This window comes from Scyliorhinus canicula, chromosome 6, assembly GCF_902713615.1.
Source record: "Scyliorhinus canicula chromosome 6, sScyCan1.1, whole genome shotgun sequence".
Classification (NCBI taxonomy): domain Eukaryota; kingdom Metazoa; phylum Chordata; class Chondrichthyes; order Carcharhiniformes; family Scyliorhinidae; genus Scyliorhinus; species Scyliorhinus canicula.
In genome coordinates, this window is record NC_052151.1 from 53,945,226 (window position 1) to 53,968,555 (window position 23,330).

The following is a 23,330-nucleotide window of genomic DNA, read 5'->3' on the forward strand; positions in this document are numbered from 1 at the left end:
AGTTTGTCCTACAAGTGGAAACATCCTCTCCATGTCCTCTCTATCTAGGCCTCTCAGCATTCTGTAAGTTTCAATAAGATCCTCCCTCATCCTTCTAAACTCCTTAGAGTACAGGCCCAGGGTCCTCAACAGCTCCTCATACGACAAGCTCTTCATTCTGGATCTATTCTTGTGAACCTCCTGTGGACCCTTTCCAAGGCCAGCACATCCTTCCTTAGAAAGGAGGCCCAAAACTGCTTATAATACTCCAAATAGAGTCTCATCAGAACCTTATACAGCTTCGCCAGTAGCCTTTTCTTTTAGATGAAAATCCTATTGCACATTATTGTTATGATGTGGAGATGCCAGCGTTGGACTGGGGTGAGCACAGTAAGAAGTCTTACGACACCAGGTTAAAGTCCAACATGTTTGTTTCCAACACTAGCTTTTGGAGCACTGCTCCTTCCTCAGGTGAATGAAGAGGTATGTTCCAGAAACATATATATAGACAAATTCAAAGATGCCAGACAATGCTTAGAATGCGAGCATTTGCAGGTAATTAAATCTTTACAGATCCAGAGATAGGGGTAGCCCCAGGTTAAAGAGGTGTGAATTATCTCAAGTCAGAACAGTTGGTAGGATTTCGCAAGCCCAGGCCAGACGGTGGGGGTGAACGTAATGAGACATGAATCCCAGGTCCCGGTTGAGGCCGCACTCATGTGTGCGGAACTTGGCTATAAGTTTCTGCTCGGCGATTCTGATTTGTCACGCGTCCTGAAGGCCGCCTTGGAGAACGCTCACCCGGAGATCAGACGCTGAATGCCCTTGACTGCTGAAGTGTTCCCCGACTGGAACATTCCTGCCTGGTGATTGTCGCGTGATGTCTGTTCATTCATTGTTGCAGCGTCTGCATGGTCTCGCCAATGTACCACGCTTCGGGACATCCTTTCCTGCAGCGTAAAAGGTAAACAACGTTGGCCAAGTTGCACAAGAATGTACCGAGTACCTGGTGGGTGGTGTTCTCACGTGTAATGGTGGTATCCATGCCGATAATTTGGCATGTCTTGCAGAGATTGCCATGGCAGGGTTGTGTGGTGTCGTGGTCACTGTTCTGAAGGCTGGGTAGTTTGCTGCAAACAATGGTTTGTTTGAGGCTGCGCGGTTGTTTGAAGGCAAGTAGTGGGGGTGTGGGGATGACCTTGGCAAGATTATCTTAATCAATGACGTGCTGAAGGCTGCGAAGAAGACGTCGTAGTTTCTCCACTCCGGGTAAGTACTGGATGACGAAGGGTACTCTGGTCGGTTGTGTCCCGTGTTTGTCTTTTAAGGAGGCCGGTACGGTTTTTTGCTGTGACGCGTTGGAACTGTCGATCGATGAGTCGAGCGCCATATCCTGGTCGTACGAGGGCATCATTCAGCGTCTGTAGATATCTGTTGCGCTCCTCCTCGTCTGAGCAGATCCTGTGTATACAGAGGGCTTGTCTATAGGTGATGGCTTCTTTAATGTGTTTAGGGTGGAAGCTGGAGAAGTGGAGCATCGCGAGGTTATCCGTCGGCTTGCGGTAAAGCAAAGTGCTGAGGTGGCCAACCTTGATGTAGACGAGTGTGTCCAAGAATGCAACTGATTTTGGAGAGTAATCCATGGCGAGTCTGATGGTGGGATGGAACTTATTGATCTCATCGTGTAGTCGTTTCAGTGATTCTTCGCTGTGGGTCCAAAGGAAAAAAATGTCATCGATGTATCTGGTGTATAACGTCGGTTGAAGGTCCTGTGTGGTGAGGAGGTCTTGTTCAAACTTGTGCATGAAGATGTTGGCTTATTGAGGTGCGAATTTGGTCCACATGGCTGTTCCGTGGGTCTGGATGAAGAACTTGTTGTCGACGGTGAAGCCGTTGTGATCCAGAATGAAGCGGATGAGTTGCAGAATTGCGCCTGGAGATTGGCAGTTGTTGGTGTTGAGTACTGAATTGTTTATTGTTAGTAATTTTATATCTTTTTATCTGAATTCCTTGATCAGGTCCTATGACTTGTTCAGAGTTTATAACTGCAATTCACTTTTGGGTAGGCATTTTTTTTCAACCACAAAGCCTTATTCAACAAACCCAAGAATGACCACATAGACACGGTTGTTTGACTTTCTACAGTTCCCTAGATCAATTATAAGTTCTTACAAAGCCACATTTCACATAAAATTTTTCTTTCACAGTGGCTCTGGGTCACTGTGTGGAATTTTCACATTCTTCCTGTGTTTGCATGGCTTTTACCCCTACAACCCAAAAAAGTGCAAGGTAGGTGGATTGGCCACGCTAAATTGCCCCTAATTGGAAAAAAAAGTTTGCTAACATTTTAAACTTCAACAAACGCAACAAACATTCGACAATGAGCAACGCTGGTGTCCCAACAGATTTTAGGTTTAACTTGCTTCAAGTAATCAAAGAACTGGGGCGGAATTCTCTGAGCTTCCGCGCTGAAATCGCGATTGGCGCGGGGCAGAGAATGGGCACTGACGCTGAAAACCGGTGCGACGTTGCTCCCGCGATTCTCCAGTCCCCGTAGAATCGCCGCGAATTGCACGCACGCACGTGGTCTACGCGGCACAGGTAGGGGGGCCATTGACAGAGGCCCTCCCATGATTCACAGACGACAACTGGCCGAGTTCCCGACTGAATGGTTCGAACCACGGTTTGCCTGTCAGGAACGGTCAGGTTAACAATCAGGGGCACCAATCCACAGGCGCGCGCAATCTCGGTGGGGGGGGCTATATTTTTGGGGCCACTCTGCATTGTGAGCCGCCAAAGGCCACTGCCGTGCGCATGCGCGGACTCCTGACTGGACGCGCAGGGCCCCATATCGGCAGGCAGAGCTGCGTGGAGTATTCCGGGGTCCTGCTAGCCCCCTTCAGGGTGGTGAAGAAAGTCCAGAGTGAAACGCTCACATTTTGACGCTGGAGTGGGGACATAGCCCCATTATTGGAGAATCCCGCCACTTATATTTGGGTTTACAGTTTAGCAACTGATGTAATATTTTAACTATACCTAATTGATTACTCATAATCTTGCAAATTTCTGGGTTTCGCAAAACTGACACTTACAGATTGCCATAAACCTTGGATTTCTGGGTCAAGGAATATGGATGTTGCTGGCAAGGCCAGTATTTAATGTCCATTCGTAACTTTTCTTCAGAAGGTGATGATGAGCTGCATTCTTTAACGACTGTTAGGTACGGACGTCTTGTTCATATCCCAATGACGATGAAGGAGCCTTGACATATTTCCAAGCCAGCATGCCACGGAAGGGAACTTCCAAGTGATGTATTGATGTGCTTGCTGTTCTTGCTCGTAGGGGTTGTGGGTTTCAGAGGTGCCAATGAAGAAATTTTGATGTGTTGCTGCAATGTATCTTCGAGGTAAGGCATACTGTTGCCATGTGCGTCAATTCTGCAGGGAGTGAATGTTTTAGGTGGGGCTGCACGGCGGCTAGCACTGCTGCCTCACAACGCCAGGGACCCGGGCTCGATTCTGACCTCAGGTGAATGTCCGTGTCGAGTTTGCACATTTTCCACGTGTCTGCTGGGGGTTTCCTCCTGGTGCTTCGGTTTCTTCCCACAGTCCAAAGATGTGCAGGTTAGGTGGATTGGCTATGCTAAATTGCCCCTTAGTGTCCAAAGGTTATGTGGGCTTACGGGGATGGAGCAGGTGATTGGGCCTAGGTAGCGAGTACTTTCAGAGGGCCAGTGTAGACTCGCTGGGCCGAATGGCCTCCTTCTACACTATAGGGATTCTATGATTCAGGTGATGGATACTGTGCCAATTCGGCAGACTACTTTGTCCTGGAAGGTGTTCAGTTTCTTGAATGTGGTTCACACTGTTGCTTCACAGAGCCAGAGTCCCAGGTTTGGTTCCTGGCTTGGGTCACTGTCTGTGCGGAGTTTGCACGTGCGCCCCTGTCTGCTTGGGTTTCCTCCGGGTGCTCCGGTTTCCACCCACAAGTCCCAAAAGACGTGCTGTGAGGTAATTTCGACATTCTGAATTCTCCCTCTGTGGACCTGAACAGGCGCCGCAATGTGAATGAAATGAAATTAAAATGTGGCGACTAGGGCATTTTCACAGTAACTTCATTGCAGTGTTTTTTTAAGTAAATATTTTTATTCTCCATTTTCACATTTTCTTCAGAATTTACACCCCAACAACAAACAGTAAACGGTAATGAATACAATGTCAATCCCCTTATCAACAATAACGATCCCATCCTCCCACCACCCCCTAAATAAACCCTACCAAGGTGGGAAAAAAAAGGAAAAAAAGAAAAAGGAATTAGGAATCGCCTATGGTCACCATTGAGCTGCACTCATCTAGGCAAGTGGACAGTATTGCTTCACGCTCCTGACTTGTGCCTTGTAGATGATGAAAAGACTTTGAGGAGCCAGGAGGTGAGTTACTCACTGCAGAATTACCAGCTTTTGACCTGCTCTTCCAGCCAATTGCAACTTAAAGCAAGATGGTTGCAAGGAAAGGTAGTCCAGCTAAAAGAAAAGCAAATACAGCAACACGCAGTAATTTACCAGTGGAAGTTCAGGTGAAATAAAATAACAACCCTGCGGTGAAGGTGAAACAATGTGGCTTTGGAGGACTGCCTCCTTGTTGCTCTCGGAATCCACTGTCACCCTTTTCCACTTCCAGGTTCAACCTGCACGACGGTCCAGCTCTCTGTTCAGAACCTTCCTGCAAGCTAGACGAATCCTGAGTCCGACAACCCCTCACCCTCATCCAAGCTTGGAGTTTTCCAAACAGCACTGAAACTCCTACGGTCTTTCAGTGAAAACTCTTACAATCCCGGACCAACTAAAGAGTATTTTATGTAGGTAGGCTGCATTGTGGGGGAAGGATATACCGATGTGTCTGAAATTTGTGATGTGGTTTATTTTCAAAGGAATCAGAAGTGAAGTGAGATCATGCGGATCAGCATCAAAATCTTGAAAATGCTACACAGCAAAGCTGGGACACGAGGCTGGATTCTCTGATTTTGAGGTTATGTCCGGAGGAAGTGTCTGGTTTTACGATAAAAGAATTGGCGAGGCCCCTGCACCGACGCTCTGATCGGTGAGGGGCTAGCAGCTGCACCACGTAAAACGCACGGTCTTCCCAATATAAACGCCTGGAGAATTGCCAGGTACGTGGCCGTGCATGCACATGGCGACGACTTGCAGCGGTCGCGCCGTACAACATGGCGACGGCCGTACACGGACCCAGCCTGCCAGATAGTGGACACCCCCTCGCCCATCCCACCAGTACCCCCAGCCCTCGCTGAAGACGCCCCCCCCCCGCCGGCCTGCGGCGGCACTGGACACAGTCGGCAGCCGCTACGCCGGGTTCACGAATACTGAGAGCACACGTGTCCCACGCCGTTGGGAACTCAGCCCATCGGGGGTGGAGCGTCAGGGGAGGGCCTTCAGGTAATGTCCTGAGGCTGACTCAACGGCGTGCGGCGTACTCCTCAATGACGCCATTTTGGAGTGGGCATCCGAAAACGAGTGCCGCCCCTGATTCAGTCGTAAACACGGATTCTCCGCTCGCTCGCCGATTACGATATCGGCGTCGGGCAACGCAGAATCCCACCCATGATCTCCATACCCAATTCTACAACCTGCGAATTGCAAGGGTCCTGCGGGCAGAGTTTTCAAAATTTCCCTTTCATATATATATATTTTAAAGCACTTGACTAAAATTCCTTGATTTAATTTTTAAAAAAACGATGATGTAGACAGCACATAACCAAGTAAGTTAAAGCAGGTATTTACATACTGGATACTGAAATAAATCCACAGGCCGACGGAAAGGCTCCGAGTCTTCACACTGAAAGATTAGATGCAGCAGCTCTCTGCAGCGCACCTTCCAGGCGTTAATGTCAGGTGGCTGAACACGATTACGCGGTTTCCTCCTTGGCTGGTTTTCCTGCAATTCCCCAAAACACAAGAATTCAATGTTTATGCCTACAACATGTACATATATCACAATAAAAACAATATAAAATGCTGGAATCATTCAGCAGGTCAGGTAGCATATTTGCAGAGGTGTACTCAGTACAGACAGTGACCCAGAATTAATGGGTTGGATTAGATGCTGTAGGCGGGCTCCCTACACCCCAACTTAAATGTCAGGTGCAAACTACAGCCGTTCGAACTGCACGCCCCTCCGCCCCCCCCCTCCTTTAATTCTCCAGCTGACAGTCTTTTAATTGATATGAAGCAAGATTTCCACCCCTCTTTGGGAGGAAGTCCAGCTTCACAGAGCTGCTACCCAATTAGAGGCCGGCAGCTCTACAGTACTGGCAGTTCCTCCAAGTACAGTGACTACTGTTGGTGCTTCAGTGAGGACATCAAGAAGGCACTCAGTGATGGACTAGACCTTCGGGCGAGCCTGGGATCTGGCTGGGGCTTGGCTGGCAGGTCCTAGCAAGGGGGTGGCGGGGGGAGGCAGCTATTTTGGATAGTTTGGGAGGGGGAACCTATGATTGGCATCTGGGACCAAAATGGAGAAAGACCTCACAAATGGACAGCAGCCCTTAATGTCAAACCCAGGTAGAGACATCTCCCATCACCATTGAAGATGGGTGACAGTGGGATAAGGCCTACAAGTGGGCATTAATCAGGCGAGCAGCACACCATATGCCTCCCTGCCACTTGTAAAATGGCAGCATAGGCAGGCAGTGGGCAAGGTATACGATTTTATGTTTGCTTTCTTGCCAGTGGTGGCCTGTGGAATCCACGCCAACATTTCAGGTCTGCGAACCTTTCATCAAACTCCTTATTCTCTCACTGGACACTGCTCGACCATCTGTGCATTTGAAACATTTTGTGTTTTCATTTCAGATTCCCAGCATTGATAGTATTTTGCTTTCATAAACACATGTTTAATTCTTTTCATCATTCTCTGTGGAAAAGCTTCCATGCAACATGTACTCCAGACAGCCTAGCTAAGAACAGATGTTAATCATACAGATTATATCAGGATTGAACCTGTGTCCATGCATTCTATTCATAACATGCTGAAGCATGAGCGCCCTGTTATTTCCAAAATGGTCAACTTTGAGTACTCTAGCCATATTAAAAAATGAATGTCTTGCGAATACAAGAAAAGTTGGAGATAAAAAAAGGACATTCATGGCATTGAGGTTTTTCTCAGAAATGCATTGCAGCTAAAATGCACGAATAACATACTGTACCATCTAGGGACCAACTGCCACACCTGCCTGCTGCTGTGCTGACCACAAGCACCAAGCACCAGGAGCTGGAATTCTCCAGTTGCGTAAGCGCCAGAGCCACAGCTCGAATAGGAATTCCCTGAAGAGGTCAAGGTCCCTTCAAAACCACCCACTCACCCGATGCTCAGCCGAACCCCAGTCTCTACACATTCTAAACCTCAGTCTCTGAACACTTGAGCCCAGGCGTTGCCAAAGTGGAAACCCACGCAAACACGGGGAGAATATACAGACTCCACACAGACAGTGACCCGAGCCGGGAATCGAACCCAGGTCCCTGGTGCTGTGAAGCAACAGTGCTAACCATTGTGCTACCGTGTCGCCTTATGTGCCACTTATATCACCCACTAACAAGCCAATAGTGTACACTGAGCAGACAATTAGTATTTCATCAACTACAGTATATTGAAACATCTACTGGTATTTTAGATCAGGCTTTTTCAAACTCAGGGTTGCAACCCTCGGATGGATTGTGGGGATGGTCGTGAGTGATTGGTCGTAGCCCTCCCGATTGCGGGAAAAGCGCCCAACAGCCATAACTGGCTTTAGTCTGAGCAAGAATCTCTCAGCCCTATGACCCCAGGGCCCGGCACACACAGACTGAGAAGTCCATCACACATCCCTGCAGATCATCCAGGGCAACTCGACCATCACTCGCGCCTTGACTGCTAACCACTGTGAAACCCCCAGAGCATACTTAATTTGCATGCCTGACCCAACAGAGGAAAGTCAGAACTCTAGCATTGAATATACTTCTCCATGCAGCAGGAACTCGCCATGTTACTAACATGCCAGTATGAATGAGACAATGCCTGTATAGTTCGGAACTTCCTAGCGTTCAGTTCCTCAGGCCACAGAAAAGAAAATGGAATAAAATAAAATTCATTTCATTTTTTCTCTGATGGGGGAGGCAGTTTATTATTGTACTTTATATGTAATATAGAATACAATTTTTCTTCTCCACTCAAAAAAAAGAGTAAATAATAACGCATTACACCAGCTGCTTTAGGCTACATGCATTTGTGCTGAGACTTCTGTTACACAGAAATAAGATCAAGTTACCTTCTTATTCTTGGTGGAGGTTCCTGGAACATCAGAATTCTCTGCCTCATCATCCTTATAACCAGAAAATAGGACAGAACAATGTGACAAACATTCCAGATAGAAAGAAAAAACTATTAACATGGTATGGATGATTGTGGAGCGTTAGGTGTTAGATCACATCACAGGTTTACTTGAGGTTCAAGAATATTTTCTGCAAATTTCAAGACATTGTATGTCCATACACATTGACGACTAAATAATTAGGGATTTAATCTGATTGTTAATACAGGGAATTAATGGCTGGTTAATCTGCCGAGCAGTATTTCACACTCGTGTGCAGACGTAAAAGGTCTTTAATATTAACTAATATTGGGCTGAATCGTGTTGAGGGAGGCAGTGGCCCCAAGCCAGGCCAGAAAGCTGGGGCAAAGCCATGCCAGAAAGCTGGGGGCAAAGCCAGGCCAGAAAGCTGGGGGCAACCCCATCTCAGCTGTTTCCAGGAGACCAGAAACAATTCTGTGGCAATCACGCAATCAATTGCTTGGCATTAGGGCTCCTGTTCAAGAGCCTTGATCCCAGGAAAGCAGACAGTTCTTTCATCCTATCAAAGCAACTAGGAACAGTGGCTACTGATGGGACCACACCCAGGCTGCAGCTGTGTCAGGGGTACCGCCCTGGGACCAGGCCCCGGTGAAGGAGGCCACTGGTTGGAGAGGGTGGATGAGGTATTTCTCACTCTGAGCCACATGGCTGGCCCCAAGATTTTACTGGACGGTCTTCGTAAGTGGCACTGGGAAAAGACCCTTAGACCGGCTTTTAATTGGTCATTTTGAGGTCTCAATTGGTTGCTTTGCAGGAAGACCATTCTCCACCTTTCTGAGCTGTTGAGAGTATTCCAGTGTTGGAGACTCCACACAGACAACAGCATCCCCCGCCCCCCACTTCCCAACCCACACACCAGAACCCCATTAAATTCCACCCATTGTATGCACTTCCAGCAATATATTCATTTTCCCAGGGTGTAACAATTCCGGCAATAATATGATACTGATTAGCGGGTTAACTCTCCATCAAAAGTATCAATTCTTGTTGGGTCCAGTTCCATGAGCACTCCCAGTACAAAAATCCAAGTGCTCATTCTTAATATGGTCCTAGGCAGTGATTACTGACAGGCAACTCAATCACAGGGAGCATCACATTAGTGTTAGATCCTATCCTTGGTCGAAGTGTAAGCACGTGCACTTGATAATGAGGGGTGACTGGGCAGCAATTAGCAACAGGGATGCTGACTTATTTAATTTTGCCCTGTGAAGCCAGAGATGTTGGGGTCAATTATGGTTCCCAGTCACTGTCCTCTATGAGATCAGCTAACTCGGGACAGAATGAGGATCAAACTATGCACTCCTAGCCTGGACATAATGGTAATCCAATGTCTGACTCACTATGGAGTCAGATAAACTTAATGAATGTATTTTCTTTTACACATAAAATAGCCTACTTTGCCAGATTTCAGCCTTTGAAAATTAATCTCTGTTCATTTTCTCATTGTTATTTACCTCATCTTCCTCATCTGACATCATTTTCTTCTTTAGGTTATTGTAGAATGGAAGGATGTCAGTAGAACTCTGGTCTCTGAAACAATAAATAATAAGACAACAAAAGTGAAAGATATAGCACCTTTCGTGAATACTGGACATTGCAAAGCAATTTACAGCCAATATAGTTCTTTTTGAAGTCACTGTTGTAAAGTCAGAGATGTAGCAGACAATTTGCAAACAGCAAGCTCTCACACACAGCAAAATGATCATGACCAGCTGATCTGTCATTTGTGGGGCTGTTTGAGGGATAAATATTATAGGATCACAGAATCATACAGTACAGAAGAGGTTGTTTGTCCCATCAAGCTTGCACAGACAAAACAACTACTCTAAACTATACTAATCCCACTTCCCAGTATGTGGCCAATAGCTTTGAATGTTATGACATTTCAAGTGCTCATTTGGATTGGATTTATCATCATGTGAAAAGTATTGTTCTGCGCACAGTCCAGACAGATCGTTCCATACATGAAAAACATCGGACATACGATAAATACGCAAAGTTAATACACAGACATCGGATGAAGCATACGGACTTTAGTGCTACTCAGTAGAGAAGATGCATGGAGAGATCTGTTTGGTCCATAAGAGCGTCATTCGGGAGTCTGGTAACAGTGGGTAAGAAGCTGTTTTTGAATCTGTTGGTGTATGTGCTCAGACTTTTGTATCTCCTGCCTGATGGAAGCAGTTGGAAAAGAGAATAACCCGGATGGGAGGAGTCTTTGATTATGCTGCCCACTTTTACAGGGCAGCGGGAGGTGTAGATGAAGTCACTGGATGGGAGACGGGTTTTCGTGATGGACTAGGCTGTGTTCACGACTGTCTGTAGTTTCATATGGTCTTGGGCCGAGCAGTTGTCATACCAGGCTGTGATGCAGCTAGATAGGATGCTGTCTATGGTGCATCTGTAACATAAGAGTCAACGTGGACATGCTGAAAGTCCTCAATTTGCTGAGGCAGTATAGGCGCTGTTGTGTTTTTTTAGTTGTCGCATCAACATGGGTGGACGAGGACAGATTGTTGGTGATATGCACACCTAGGAATTTGAAGCTGTTAACCATCTCCACCTCGGCACCATTGATTCAAACAGGGATGTGTACGATACTTTGCTTCCTGAAGTCAATGACCAACTTCATAGTTTTGCTGACGTTGAGGGAGAGATTGTTGTCGTTACACCACACCACTAGGTTCTCTATCTCCCCCCTGTACTCTGACTCATCATTGTTTAAGATCCAACCTACTATGGTCGTGTTATTAGCAAACTTGTAGATGGAGTTGGAGCCAAATTTTGCCACAGTCATGTGGGTATAGTGAGTATAGTAGGAGGTAAGTATGCAGCCTTGTGGGGCCCCAGTATTAAGGATTATCATGGAGGACGTGTTGTTGTTTAACCTTACTGATTGTGGTCTACTGGTCAGGAAGACGTGGATCCAGTTGCAATGGGAGGAGCCAAGTTCATCCAAGTACTTTTTAAAGATTGTGAAGTTTCCTGCCTCAACTACCTTCCCAGGCAGCGCATTGCAAATTTCCACTACCCTCTGGGTGAAAACATATTTCCCCAAATCTCACCTTTCACCTTAAAATTATACCCTTTTGTTATTGACCTTTCAACAAAGCTGCTTTCCATCCACCCCCCCATGGCCCTCATAATCTTATACATCTCAATCAGGTCCCTTCTCAGCCTTCTCTACTTCAAAGAAAACAACCCGAGCTTATCAAGCCTCTCTTCATAACTAAAATGCTCCCTTCCAGGCAACATTCTTGTGAATCTCCTCTGCACCATCCCTTGTGCAATCACATCACTCCTATAATGAGGTGACCAGAACTGAACACAGTATTCCAACTCTGGCCTAACCAAAGTCATGTATAGCACCAACATAACTCCCCCACCCTTATAATCTATGCCACGATTCAGAACGCCCTGTATGCCTTTTTAATGACCTCAGTAACCTGCCCTGTCGTCTTCAGGGGTTTGTGGACAAGCACCCCAAGATCCCTCTGTTCCTCTGACCTTCCTAGTATTCTGCTATTCATTAAATAGTCCCTTGTTATGTTACTCCTTCCAAAGTGCGCCACCTCATACTTTTCAAAGTTAAATTCCATCTGCCACTGATCTGCCCATCTGACCAACCCGTTGATATCCTGCTGTAACCCAAGACCTTCTTCTTCATTGTCAACCATCCAACTAATCTGCAAACTTATTTATCACCACCCCCACACACACATTTTCTTCATATATCTATATATATATATAACAAACATTCAGCAACCCAAGCACTGATTCCTGTGGTACACCATTGGACACCAGTCTCCAGTCACACAAACAAGTGTCGACCACTACTCTGTCTCCTATCACTAAGCCAATTTTGGATCAAACTTGCCAGGTTACCTTGGATCCCATATACCTTTAGCTTCTTTATCAGTCCCCCATGTTGGACCTTGTCAAAGCCTTTGCTGAAATCCATTTAAACTACATCAACTGCACACCTGGTCACATCCTCAAAAAGTTAAATTAAATTTGAGGCAAACCTCCCTCTGACAAACCCATGCTCACTGTCCCTGATCAAACCTTGCTTCTCCAAATAATTTTACTAACAGTTTCCCTACCAACGATGTGAGATTCGCTGGTCTGCAATTCCCTGGTTTACCCCTGCCACCCTCTTGAAAAGTGGAACCACATTCACATCTTTCAGTCCTCTGGTACCTTCCCTGTGGCCAGAGAGGAATTAGAAATTAGAGTCATAACCTCTGTAATTTCCTCCCACGATAGCCTGGGATACAACTCATCTGGATCTGGAGACTTGTCCTCCTTTAAGCTTGCCAAAACCTCCAGTACCTCCTCACTGCCTATATCAAACTGCTCAAGAACCTCACAGTCCCTCTGCCTGAATTCTGCACCCACATACTGCCCTGTCTTTGCTCTCATAATTGCTTTTTTGAGTTCCCCCCCTGCACTTTTTATACTCCACAAGGGCCTCTGTAGATTTGCTCCCTTTGTACCTCTTAAAAACATCCGTTTTCCTTCCTGTCCAGTCTTGAATATTCTCAGACATCCAGGGTTCTGAGGTGTGGGCAGCACGATAGCAGTGATTAGAACTGTTGCTACACAGCTCCAGGGTCCCAGGGTTCAATTCCTGTCTTGGATCACTGTCTGTGCAGAGTCTGCACATTCTCCCCGTGTCTGCGTGGGTTTCCTTTGGGTGCTCCGGTTTCCTCCCACAGTCCAAATATGAGGTTAGGTGGACTGGTCATCCAAAATTGCCCTTCGTGTCCAAAAAAGGTTAGCTGGGGTAACTGGGATGAGGTGGAAGTGTGGGCTTATGCAGGGTCGGTACAGACTCGATGGGCCGAATGGCCTCCTTCTGCACTGTAAATTCTACGATTCACTTGCTGCTCCTACATTTCACCCTAAAGGGAACATTTCGGACCTGTACTCGTGCCAATTCCATTTGGACACCCCCCACTGTTCAGCTGTAGATTTACCCAGATGTAACTGTTCCCAGTCTACTTTGAAAAGACCCTTATTTAATAAAATTAGCCTTCCCTGATACAAAACAATATTTTTCAGACCATCTTTTGCTTTTTTGTGACATGGTTAAAAAGTAGAGTGTTGTGGTCGCTATCATTAAAATGCTCCCCCACTGCCACCTCAAACACCTGTCCGACTTCGTTCCTCAAAACTATGGCCAGCACTGAACCATCCCTGGTTGGACTTTGAGACGTTAATATAAAAAGCTCTCTTTAATACATAGAACATAGAATTTACAGTGCACAAGGAGGCCATTCGGCCCATTGAGTCTGCACCGGTCCTTGGAAAGAGCACCCTACTTAAGCCCCACACCTCCACCCTATCCCCGTAACCACACCTAACATTTTTGGACACTAAGGGCAATTTAGCATGGCCAATCCACCGAAGCTGCACACCTTTGGACTGTGAACCCAGAGGAAACCCATGTAGACAGAGTGACCCAAGCTGGGAGTTGAACCTGGGACCCTGGCGCTGTGAAGCAACTGTGCTAACTTCTGATACATTTCAAGAAATCTTCTCCCTCTAAACCCTTTACAATGTCTCAATTAATGTTGGGGAAGTTGAAATCCCCTAATATTATTATTGTTTTCACACACCTCAGTGGTCGACATATCGTCTCCTCTATTGCCCGCTGATTATTCGGTTGTCTAGATGACACTCTCAGCAGTGTGACTGCCCCCTTTTTATTCATAAATTCTACCCACAAAGCCTCATTAAAGACCCTTCCAAGATATCATCCCTCCTCCTTACTGCAGATGCCTTAATAATATCCAGGACAACAAGATAACTCCTGTGAACATCTTCAAAATATTTAATGATTTAATCAAAAAAAAGAGCCCCGTAATTGAACGGGACTCATTATTTTCACAGGCCTTGGCGGGGAACACCCTCGAGGCTGCACTTACCTTCATTTCCTGCTCTGAGGGTCTCTGCTCATCAGTGCAGGAAGAGATCGGGGGACCATTGTGAAATCTCTCTCGATCTCCCAACGTGACTTCCAGACTACCCCCCCCCCCCACCCAACCGTAAACTTACCTGTTGGGCGGTCCTTGAGCCCCTGCACCAACCTCATCAGTAGTGCCAAGGTGCCACCCTGCCCAGAGGCCGGTCGCCTGGGAGACCCCCAAAGTGCTGTTCCGCTTGATTCCCATCTGTGGAGACCAGTGCTAAGCGGTGTCCAGCTGGGGTCTCCTCGGCAAAGATGATTTCATCCCGGGGGCTGGTTAGATCTGGCAAGTGCATATTCAAGTGTGCAGCTAAGTATGCAAATTTGGGTCCCGCCATTGTGGCTGGGAGCCAGATCGCGATGTCTCACAAGATCCTGTTAGATCTTGTGAGCTGTGGCGAGCTGGGTAAATTTCGCAAGATTTCCCGGCCTTGTTGCATTTCAAGTCGGGCGCGATGCAGCCAATAGATTACGCCCAGTGTTTTCGTTATTTTGCGTCACCTGAAAAGGCAGACGGAACACTGGTTAGGAAGGACAGGCATAAAAGAATAGGTGGTGGTGTGGCACTGCTGGTTAAAGAAGAAATTAACACAATAGTGAGAAAGGATATTAGCTCTGACAATGTGGAGTCTGTCAGGGTAGAGTTGAGAAATACCAAGGGACAAAAACATTAGTGGGTGTCATATATAGACCCCTAAACTGCAGTGGTGATGTTGGGAATGGCATTAAACACAAAATTAGAGTTGCATGTAATAAGGGAATATCGGTGATCATGGATGATTTTAATCTGCACATAGATTGGGCAAATCAAATTAGCCACAATGCCGTAGAGGAGGAATTCCTGGAATGTAAACGGGATGGCTTTCTTGACCAAGATGTGGAGGAACCAACTAGACAGCAGGCCATCTTAGACTGGGTACTGTGTAATGAGATCGGAATCATTGCCAATCTGGCTGTGCGAGAACCCTTGGGGATGTGCGACCATAACATGATGGAATTTTTTATCAAGATGGAGAGAGAAGTAGTTGATTCGGAGACTCGGGTGCTGAATCTTATTGAAGGAAACTATGAAGGTATGAGGTGTGAATTGGTCTTGATAGATTGTGGAGAATTACTTAAAGGGATGACAGGGGATAGGCAATTGCAAACATTCAAGGAACACATGGGGAAACTGCAGCAAATGTTCATTCCTGTCTGGCACAAAAGCAAAATGGGTATGAAGGCCAATCCATGGCTTACAAAGGAAATTAGAAATAGTATCTGATCCAAGGAAGAAGCATACAGATTGGCAAGAAAAATAATAGGTCTGCGGATTGGGAGCAGATTAGAATTCAGCAAAGAAAGAGCAAGGGATTGATTAAGAAGGGGAAAATACACAAAACGTAACCTTGCATGGAACATAAAGACTGACACTAAGCATTTCTATGGATATGTGAAGGGAAATAGATTGGTAAAGACAAATGTCGGCCCGCTACAGGGGAAATGTACAATAAGAGACAAAGAAATGGTTGAGAAATTGAATACATACTTTGGTTTTGTCTTCACAAAAGAGGACACAAATCAGATACCAGAAATGTTGGAGAATGAAAGGTTTAATGAGAGGGAAGAACTGAGGGAGATCAATATTAGTAGAGAAATGGTGCTGTGAAAATTGATGGGATAAATCCCCACGGCCGGATAATATGCATTCCAGAGTGCTCCAGGAGGTGGCTCTGGAAATAGTGGATGCATTGATAGTCATCTTCTGTGATTCTATAGACTCTGGAATAGTCCCTACATAATAATAATAATAATAATTGCTTATTGTCACAAGTAGGCTTCAATGAAGTTACTGTGAAAAGCCCCTAGTCGCCACATTCAGTCGCCTGTTCGTGCTGCTGGTCTTGTTCTGCATTACAAGCCAGCTATTTAGCCCACTGTGCTAAACCAGCCCCATAGCATTGGAGGGTCGCTAATGTCACTCCAATATTCAAAACGGGAGGTAGAGAGAAAACAGAATTATAGACCAGTAAGCCTAACTGGGGTAGTGAGGAAAATTCTTGAATCCATTATCAAGGATTTTACACGGAACATTTAGAAAGCAGTGGCAGGATCAGTCAGCATGGAGTTACGAAGGGGAAATCATGCTTCACAAATCAGTTGGAATTCTTTGAAGATGTAGCTAGTACAGTTGACAAGGGGGAGCCAGTCGCTGTGGTATATTTGGACTTTCAGAAGGTGTTTGACAAAGTTCAACATCAGAGATTATTGTGCAAGATTAAAGCGCATGGGATTGGGGGAAACGTATTGAGATGGATAGAAAACTGGTTGGCAGAGAGGAAACAAAACGTAGGAATGAATGGGTCCTTTTCAAATTGGCAGGCAGTAACTAATAGTGCCACAGGGATCAGTGCTGGGACCCCAGCTATTCACAATATATATTAATGATTTGGATGATGGAACAAAATGTAACATCTCAAAGTTTGCAGATGATACCAAGTTGGGTGGGAGGGTGAAATGTGACAAGGATTCAGAGATCCTGCAGCATAATCTGGACAGGTTGGGCGAGTGGGCAAATCAATGGCAGATGCAATATAATTTGGATAAGTGTGAGGTTATTCAATTTGGAAGCAAAAACAGTAAGGCAGATTCTACCTGAATGGTTGTAAATTGGGAGAGGTGAGTGTGCAGTGAGACCTGGGTGTCCTTGTGCACCAGTCACTTAAGGTAAGCATGCAGGTGTAGCAGGCGGTAAAGAAGGCTAATCGTATGTTGGCCTTCATTGTGAGAGGTTTCTAGTATAGAAGCAGGGATGTGTTGCTGCAATTATGCAGGACTTTGGTGAGGCCACATCTGGAGTATTGTGTGCAGTTTTGGTCTCCTTCTCGGAGGAAGGATGTTCTTTCTCTTGACGGAGTACAGCGCAGGTTTACCAGACTGATTCCAGGGATGGTGGGACTGTCATATGAGGGGAGATTGACCAGATTAAGATTGTTCTCGCTGGAGTTCAGAAGAATGAGGGAGGATCTCAGAGATTTATAAAATTCTAACAGGACTAGACAGGGTAGATGCTGGTTTAGCACAGGGCTAAATCGCTGGCTTTTAAAGCAGACCAAGGCTGCCCAGCAGCCCGGTTCAATTCCCGTACCAGCCTCCCCAAACAGGCGGCGGAATGTGGCGACTAGGGGCTTTTCACAGCAACTTCATTTTGATGCCTACTTGTGACAATAAGCGATTTTCATGCAGGGAAGATGTTCCCGATGGTGGGTGTGTCCAAAACCCAAGGTCACAGTCTGAGGATTCAGGGTAAACCATTTCGGACAAAGATGAGGAGCTATTTCTTCACCCAAAGAGTGGCGAGCCTGTGGAATTCATTACCACAGGAAGCAGTTGACGCTAAAACATTGAATATATTCAAGAGGCAGCTAGATACAGCACTTGGGGCGAATGGGATCAAACGTTATGGGGAGAAAGCAGGATTAGACTATTGAGTTGGATGATCAACCATGATCGTGATAAATGACGGAGCAGGCTCGAAGGGCCAAAAGGCCTCCACCTGCTCCAATCTTCTATGTTTCTACGTATCTCCTCCTGAAGATGGCATCTCCAGCAGCACTGCAGTGGAATGTCAACTTTGATTTTTGTGCTCAAGTACTGGAGAGGGATTTGAACCTAGAACCTTCTGAATCAAGAGGCGATAATGCTGTCAAGTGACTCATAAGTAAATAAATGTGAACAGTTAAACCTTTGGACATATTCAAAAGGCCGCTTCATCAACAAAATGACTTCTGGCTGTTCATAGATATCAGTGGAAAAGGAAAAATAACAGTTTGTAGCTGTTTATACCTCCAGTGATGACATTTCCATTTTGAACATTAAGATTTTAAAAGTACACTAAGGATATTATTACACTGTATCACTTCAGGTAAGGGTACAAGCTGACTTTCTTTTAAAATGTTTGGATTGAATTATGCATAAGAATTCAAAGAATCGTAACAGAAAGGTAACAAAATATGTGTTTAGCGTGAATTATAAAAGGAAGAATTATTTAAAAAATATTAGCACTGAATGACTTCTACCAAGCTTTTTCTGAAGAAGTTAATGTGCATGGAGTTAGTCTCTTTGAAGCTTTATAATAATAATAATTTTATTGTCACAAGTATGAAGTTACTACAAAAAGCTCCTAGTCGCCACATTCTGACACCTGTTCGGGTAAGCTGGTACGGGAATTGAACCCGCGCTGCTGGCCTTGTTCGGCATCACATACCAGCTGTCTAGTCCACTGAGCTAAAACAGCCCTATTCACATCTGAACCAAGACCGCCATTCAATGATAATACCCAGTGGACGGAATTCTCCTGCCGCTCCCGCCTGGCGACCGGTGTATCTCGCCCGAGGTCAATGGAGCTTTCCATTGTCAGCATCTCGCCCGTGGCGATCTGGTGGGGCAGAAGAATCCAGCCCCATATCTTTACTTGAATTATGTAGGAAAATAATACTGGGCGCAATTCTCCCAAACAGTTTCTAAGTGGGGACTTCCGGTGGCGGCATGTAGGAGGAGGTCGCACGTTGGATGGCTCCTGTACGAGGCTTGATTTTTTGGAAATTAATGCCCGGTCCCAGGGGAAATGCGGCAATTGCCCCAGTGGGGTCGAGGACATCGGCCGAGGTGCGGGAGCAGGGTGAGAAATTGAAGGGAGTGGAGGAGGCCTTAATGCAACAGAGATCAATTCACCGCGATGGGCGATGACCTGCAGAGGGTGGTGCAAGCTAACAAGGGTCTGCGAGCCAAAGTGCAGGACCTGGATAACAGATCTAGGCGGCAAAATCTGAGGATCGTGGGCCTGCCAAAAGGGGTGGAGGGCTCGAGGCCGACGGGATATTTTGGCAAGATGTTGATGGTAGGCATGATGTGGAGATGCCGGCGTTGGACTGGGGTGAGCACAGTAAGAAGTCTTACAACACCAGATTAAATTCCAACAGGTTTGTTTCAAACACTAGCTTCCTCAGGTCCTGAGGAAGGAGCAGTGCTCCGAAAGCTAGTGTTTGAAACAAACCTGTTGGACTTTAATCTGGTATTGTAAGACTTCTTGCCAAGGTGTTGGATGAGCTGTTGGGGGAGGGGGAAGATTCCTCGCGGTACAAATGTGGTCGGACTCATAGGCCGTGGAGGCCTAAACCAAAGGCGAATGAGCCACCAAGAGCAGTTACTATTTGTTTCCGTCGGTACCGCATGAGGGAGAAGGTCCTGTGTTGGGCAAAGCAGAAGTGGGAGGTGCAGTGGGCTGGAGCTGGTATACGTATATTGACTGTGGAGTTGGCAAGGAGGCATGCGGTCTTCGGCCGAGTAAAGACGGCACTGTATAGCAGGGTGCGCTTCGGCGTAGTGTATCCAGTTACGTTGAGGGTGACCTACAAGTCCAAAGGCTTTTATTTCAAGACTCTGGAAGTGACGGAGGTGTTTGTGAAGGCAGAAGGACTGGGTAGAAGTGAGAAATGGGACTGAGGATTACCCTTGGACTGAGGGTAGGGGGGCAGTGGACAAGTGTATGAAGCTCTATTAATAATAATCGCTTATTGGCACAAGTAGGCTTCAATGAAGTTACTGTGAAAAGCCCTGAGTCGCCACATTTAAGCTGCTGTTTGGGGCAGCTGGTACGGGAATTGAACCCGCGCTGCTCACATTGTTCTGCATTGCAAGCCAGCTATTTAGCACACTGTGCTAAACCAGCCTTTATTTGTCACTTTATGGTTGTTATATGTGCTAAATGAGCTATTTGCCTATTTGGGCTGGGTAAGAGTTGAGATTTTCTTTTGCAATGATGATTCTTTGGGGTTTGTGTATTTACACTGGGTTTGTGTGTTGAAGGGGATTTCTTTGTTTTCCTAGGACCGGGCAGGTTGTGTTTTCTTTTGGTTGTTTATTGACAAAAATGTAAAAAATGAGGAGAATAAAAAGATTTTTAAAAAGCCAAACTATTTTTAAGTTAATTTCTGGTGGGTTTTTCAGAGAGTTTCCCGCTGGCTCTGTCGGCGATTTTCCCACCGCTATTCAATGAGACTTAGTTACACTTTTGGACGTTGGGATGTTTCTCACCTTTTTAGCCCACACTTAGAATTTATTTTAGCACTGAAAAGCTGAATCAGAGATCGGGCCATCATTTTGAAAGGGTGCCCCAATGTCTATGTGAGTTTGTGGGATCCGCCACACCCCCCAACCCATGAGCAATGTCACCCCCCCCCCCCCACACAGATGGACACTACCCCCCTCCCTCCACGTGAGGACACCCCACTACGGGATCCATGGAAGTCCCCCATTTCAAGTCCTCCTAATCCCCCTTATTGCACACCCTCCCTTCCAGGACCCCCATACGTCATCCCTCAAACCTCCCGGAGGCCCTATGTACCTGCTCTGCACATCCCCATGCTTCAAACCGCCGCCCCCAACCTTCCTTTCATGAGCATGGCCCTCCTCAGGCTGACCCTTGGCAGTGCCACCCTTGCACCCAAGCAGTGCTCCAGCCAGCTTGGCAGTGTCATTTGGGCACCTTGCCAGTACGAGGGTGGCAGTGCAAGGTGTCAACGTTCCAGGGGAGAGCCAGGGAGCCACCCTGCGCTGACCTTGACCACCCAGGGGCCTCCCATAGCCTGGGAGACCCCCCCTGGGTGCCGTTCCGTCTGGTCCACATTCTCGGAGACCAGCACTGATCGGCGCCAAGCTGCAGCCTCCCCGAGGAGGCTGGTGAACCAAGGGAGTCCGGTGTATCCTGGGTAGGGATGTCTTAAGTAGGTTTACGACCTACTTCAGCGAGCGTCATTTGGTGCCATCCCTTTTGGGCGGAATTCCAAATCCAATGTTTCATGGGCTTGTGTGAATCCAGCGAGGCTCGGAAGTGATATTGGAGATAAAGAGTCGTCCAAACTGAATGGGAAGAGCTCAATGTGAATTTTGCTGATTAACCCTCAAATGAAATTCCCACCAGCTCCAAGCTGCCATGTATTGCACAGAGGGCCATGGAAAGCCTCCAAAATGTTACAGCAGTAGCATAATAAACTAACAAAAGCATTACAAGTGCCTAAGATTTTAACTTGTGGGTAATGGTAAGATTTGACACATTGGTACCAAAAAAATGATCATGAAAGCTGCCAGATGATTCATGTGCCTGTACGTGGGCATCTGTTACCCTGGTTAATGTGTGACTCTCATGCCACCTAGTTGTTGCGTATCTCCTAACGTGAAATAAATACTTATATGTATATATGCTAATGAGCACAAAACAAATATAACCTGTTAAATAAAACAGCTACTTATTTTGAAAGACAAAACACTTTAGCAAGTTTTATTGTACAGATAAGAGCACAGGCAGGTTATAATGTAGCCATTCTTCCTGGAACACACTCAATTAAGCACTGAAATTTCTTGGTTAAGAAAATGTTCCCATTTCTATACCGAATTTACAAATGAAACTGTTGCTGAAGCATCCTTAGATTACTGACACACAATGTATCAGAATAACATTGAAACCAGAGCCCCTCTTTGTCTTCTTCGCAACATATTTTAAAAGTATCATCTGCAAATGTAGATACCATGTAATAATAATCATAATCTTTATGGTTGTCACAAGTAGGCTTACATCAACACTGCAATGAAGTTACTGTGAAAATCCCCTAGTCCCAACACTGCAGCGCCTGTTTGGGTACATAGAGGAGAATTCAGAATGTCCAATTCACTTAACAATCATGTCTTTCAGAACTTGTGGGAGGAAACCGGAGCACCTGGAGGAAACCCACGCAGAGATGGGGAGAATGTGCAGACTCCACACAGAGAGTGACCCAAGCCGGGACTCTAACCCGGGTCCCTGGCGCTGTGAAGCAACAGTGCTAACCACTGTGCTACAGTGTTTTCGCTCCCCTCATGTAATTCATGATATAAATTATAAAAAGTTGAGGCCCCAGCACAGGCTCCGCTTGTCGCAACCTGCTAATTAGATAATGACCCATTAATGACCCATAAATGACCCATTTATGCATACTCACTGATTTTTGCCAGCCAGTCAATCTTCTACCCCCTACATGGTGTGCTTTAATTTTCCATACTAAACTTTGATGTGGCATCTTATCAAATGCTTTCTGGAAATCCAAGTACAGTAGGGCTACAGGCTCCCCTTTATCCACAGCATGTTACTCCTTCCGGAAACTCCAATAAATTGGTTAAACTTGATTTCCCTTTCACAAAGCCATGCCGAATTTTCCCCGATTATCTTGAGAGTTTCGGTGTTTCCAACTATAACCTCCTCAATGATTGGTTCCAACAACTTTCCCACGACAGACATCAAGCTAACTGGCATGCAGTTTCCTGCTTTCTGCCTCCCTCCATTTTTGAATAGAGGGGATATATTTGCTACTTTCCAGTCTGATGGAACCTTTCCATGATTCCCGTGATTTTGGAAAATTAGCACCAGTGTATCTACTACCCCATTAGCCACCTCTTTTAAGAACTTAGGATGGAGCCCACCAGTACCCAGAAACCTGTCAGCTCGCAGCTCCATCAGTTTGCTCAGTGCTGCTTCCCTATTGACTGCAATTTCACCTGTCTCCTTTCCACCTCCTGATATACAGCTATTACTGGAATTTTTTTTGTATCCTTGATGATAAACACAGAAGCAAATTACTTGTTCATTTTATCTGACATTTCCCGATTATTGATGACTAACTCCCTATTGTCATTCTCTAGAGCAGTGTTTTTCAAATTTTTTTTCTGCCGACCCACTTTTATCAAATGACCAGCCTGCGCGGCCCACGACTATGTACTATGATATAATGAAAAAATGTTGATCTTCTATATACTGTTTCCTGGTACAGCATGCACTAAAATGAAGGTATTTAATATGTTCTGTATTCGCAAATAGATGTGTGCATGTTCAATTTGAATGTTGTATTGCAGTGTTATGTTTTAATCAGCAATGGGAATGAATGCAGACTGGGTGGAAACATTGGAA

General features: G+C 45.9%; 1 protein-coding gene across 3 annotated transcripts in view; it reads right to left on the reverse strand.

Annotated features, from left to right (window-relative positions):
• The window catches only part of LOC119967148 (pleckstrin homology domain interacting protein), a 322,696-nt gene that overhangs the window by 34,232 nt on the left and 265,134 nt on the right, over positions 1–23,330 (reverse strand). For all 3 annotated transcript variants that reach the window (XM_038799297.1, XM_038799295.1, XM_038799294.1), the window contains exons 33-35: positions 9,837–9,912; positions 8,299–8,352; positions 5,781–5,930 (exon numbers count right to left, since the gene is read on the reverse strand). In XM_038799297.1, coding sequence (XP_038655225.1) covers positions 5,781–5,930; positions 8,299–8,352; positions 9,837–9,912 — 280 coding nt within the window. The remainder of the gene's footprint in view (positions 1–5,780; positions 5,931–8,298; positions 8,353–9,836; positions 9,913–23,330) is intronic.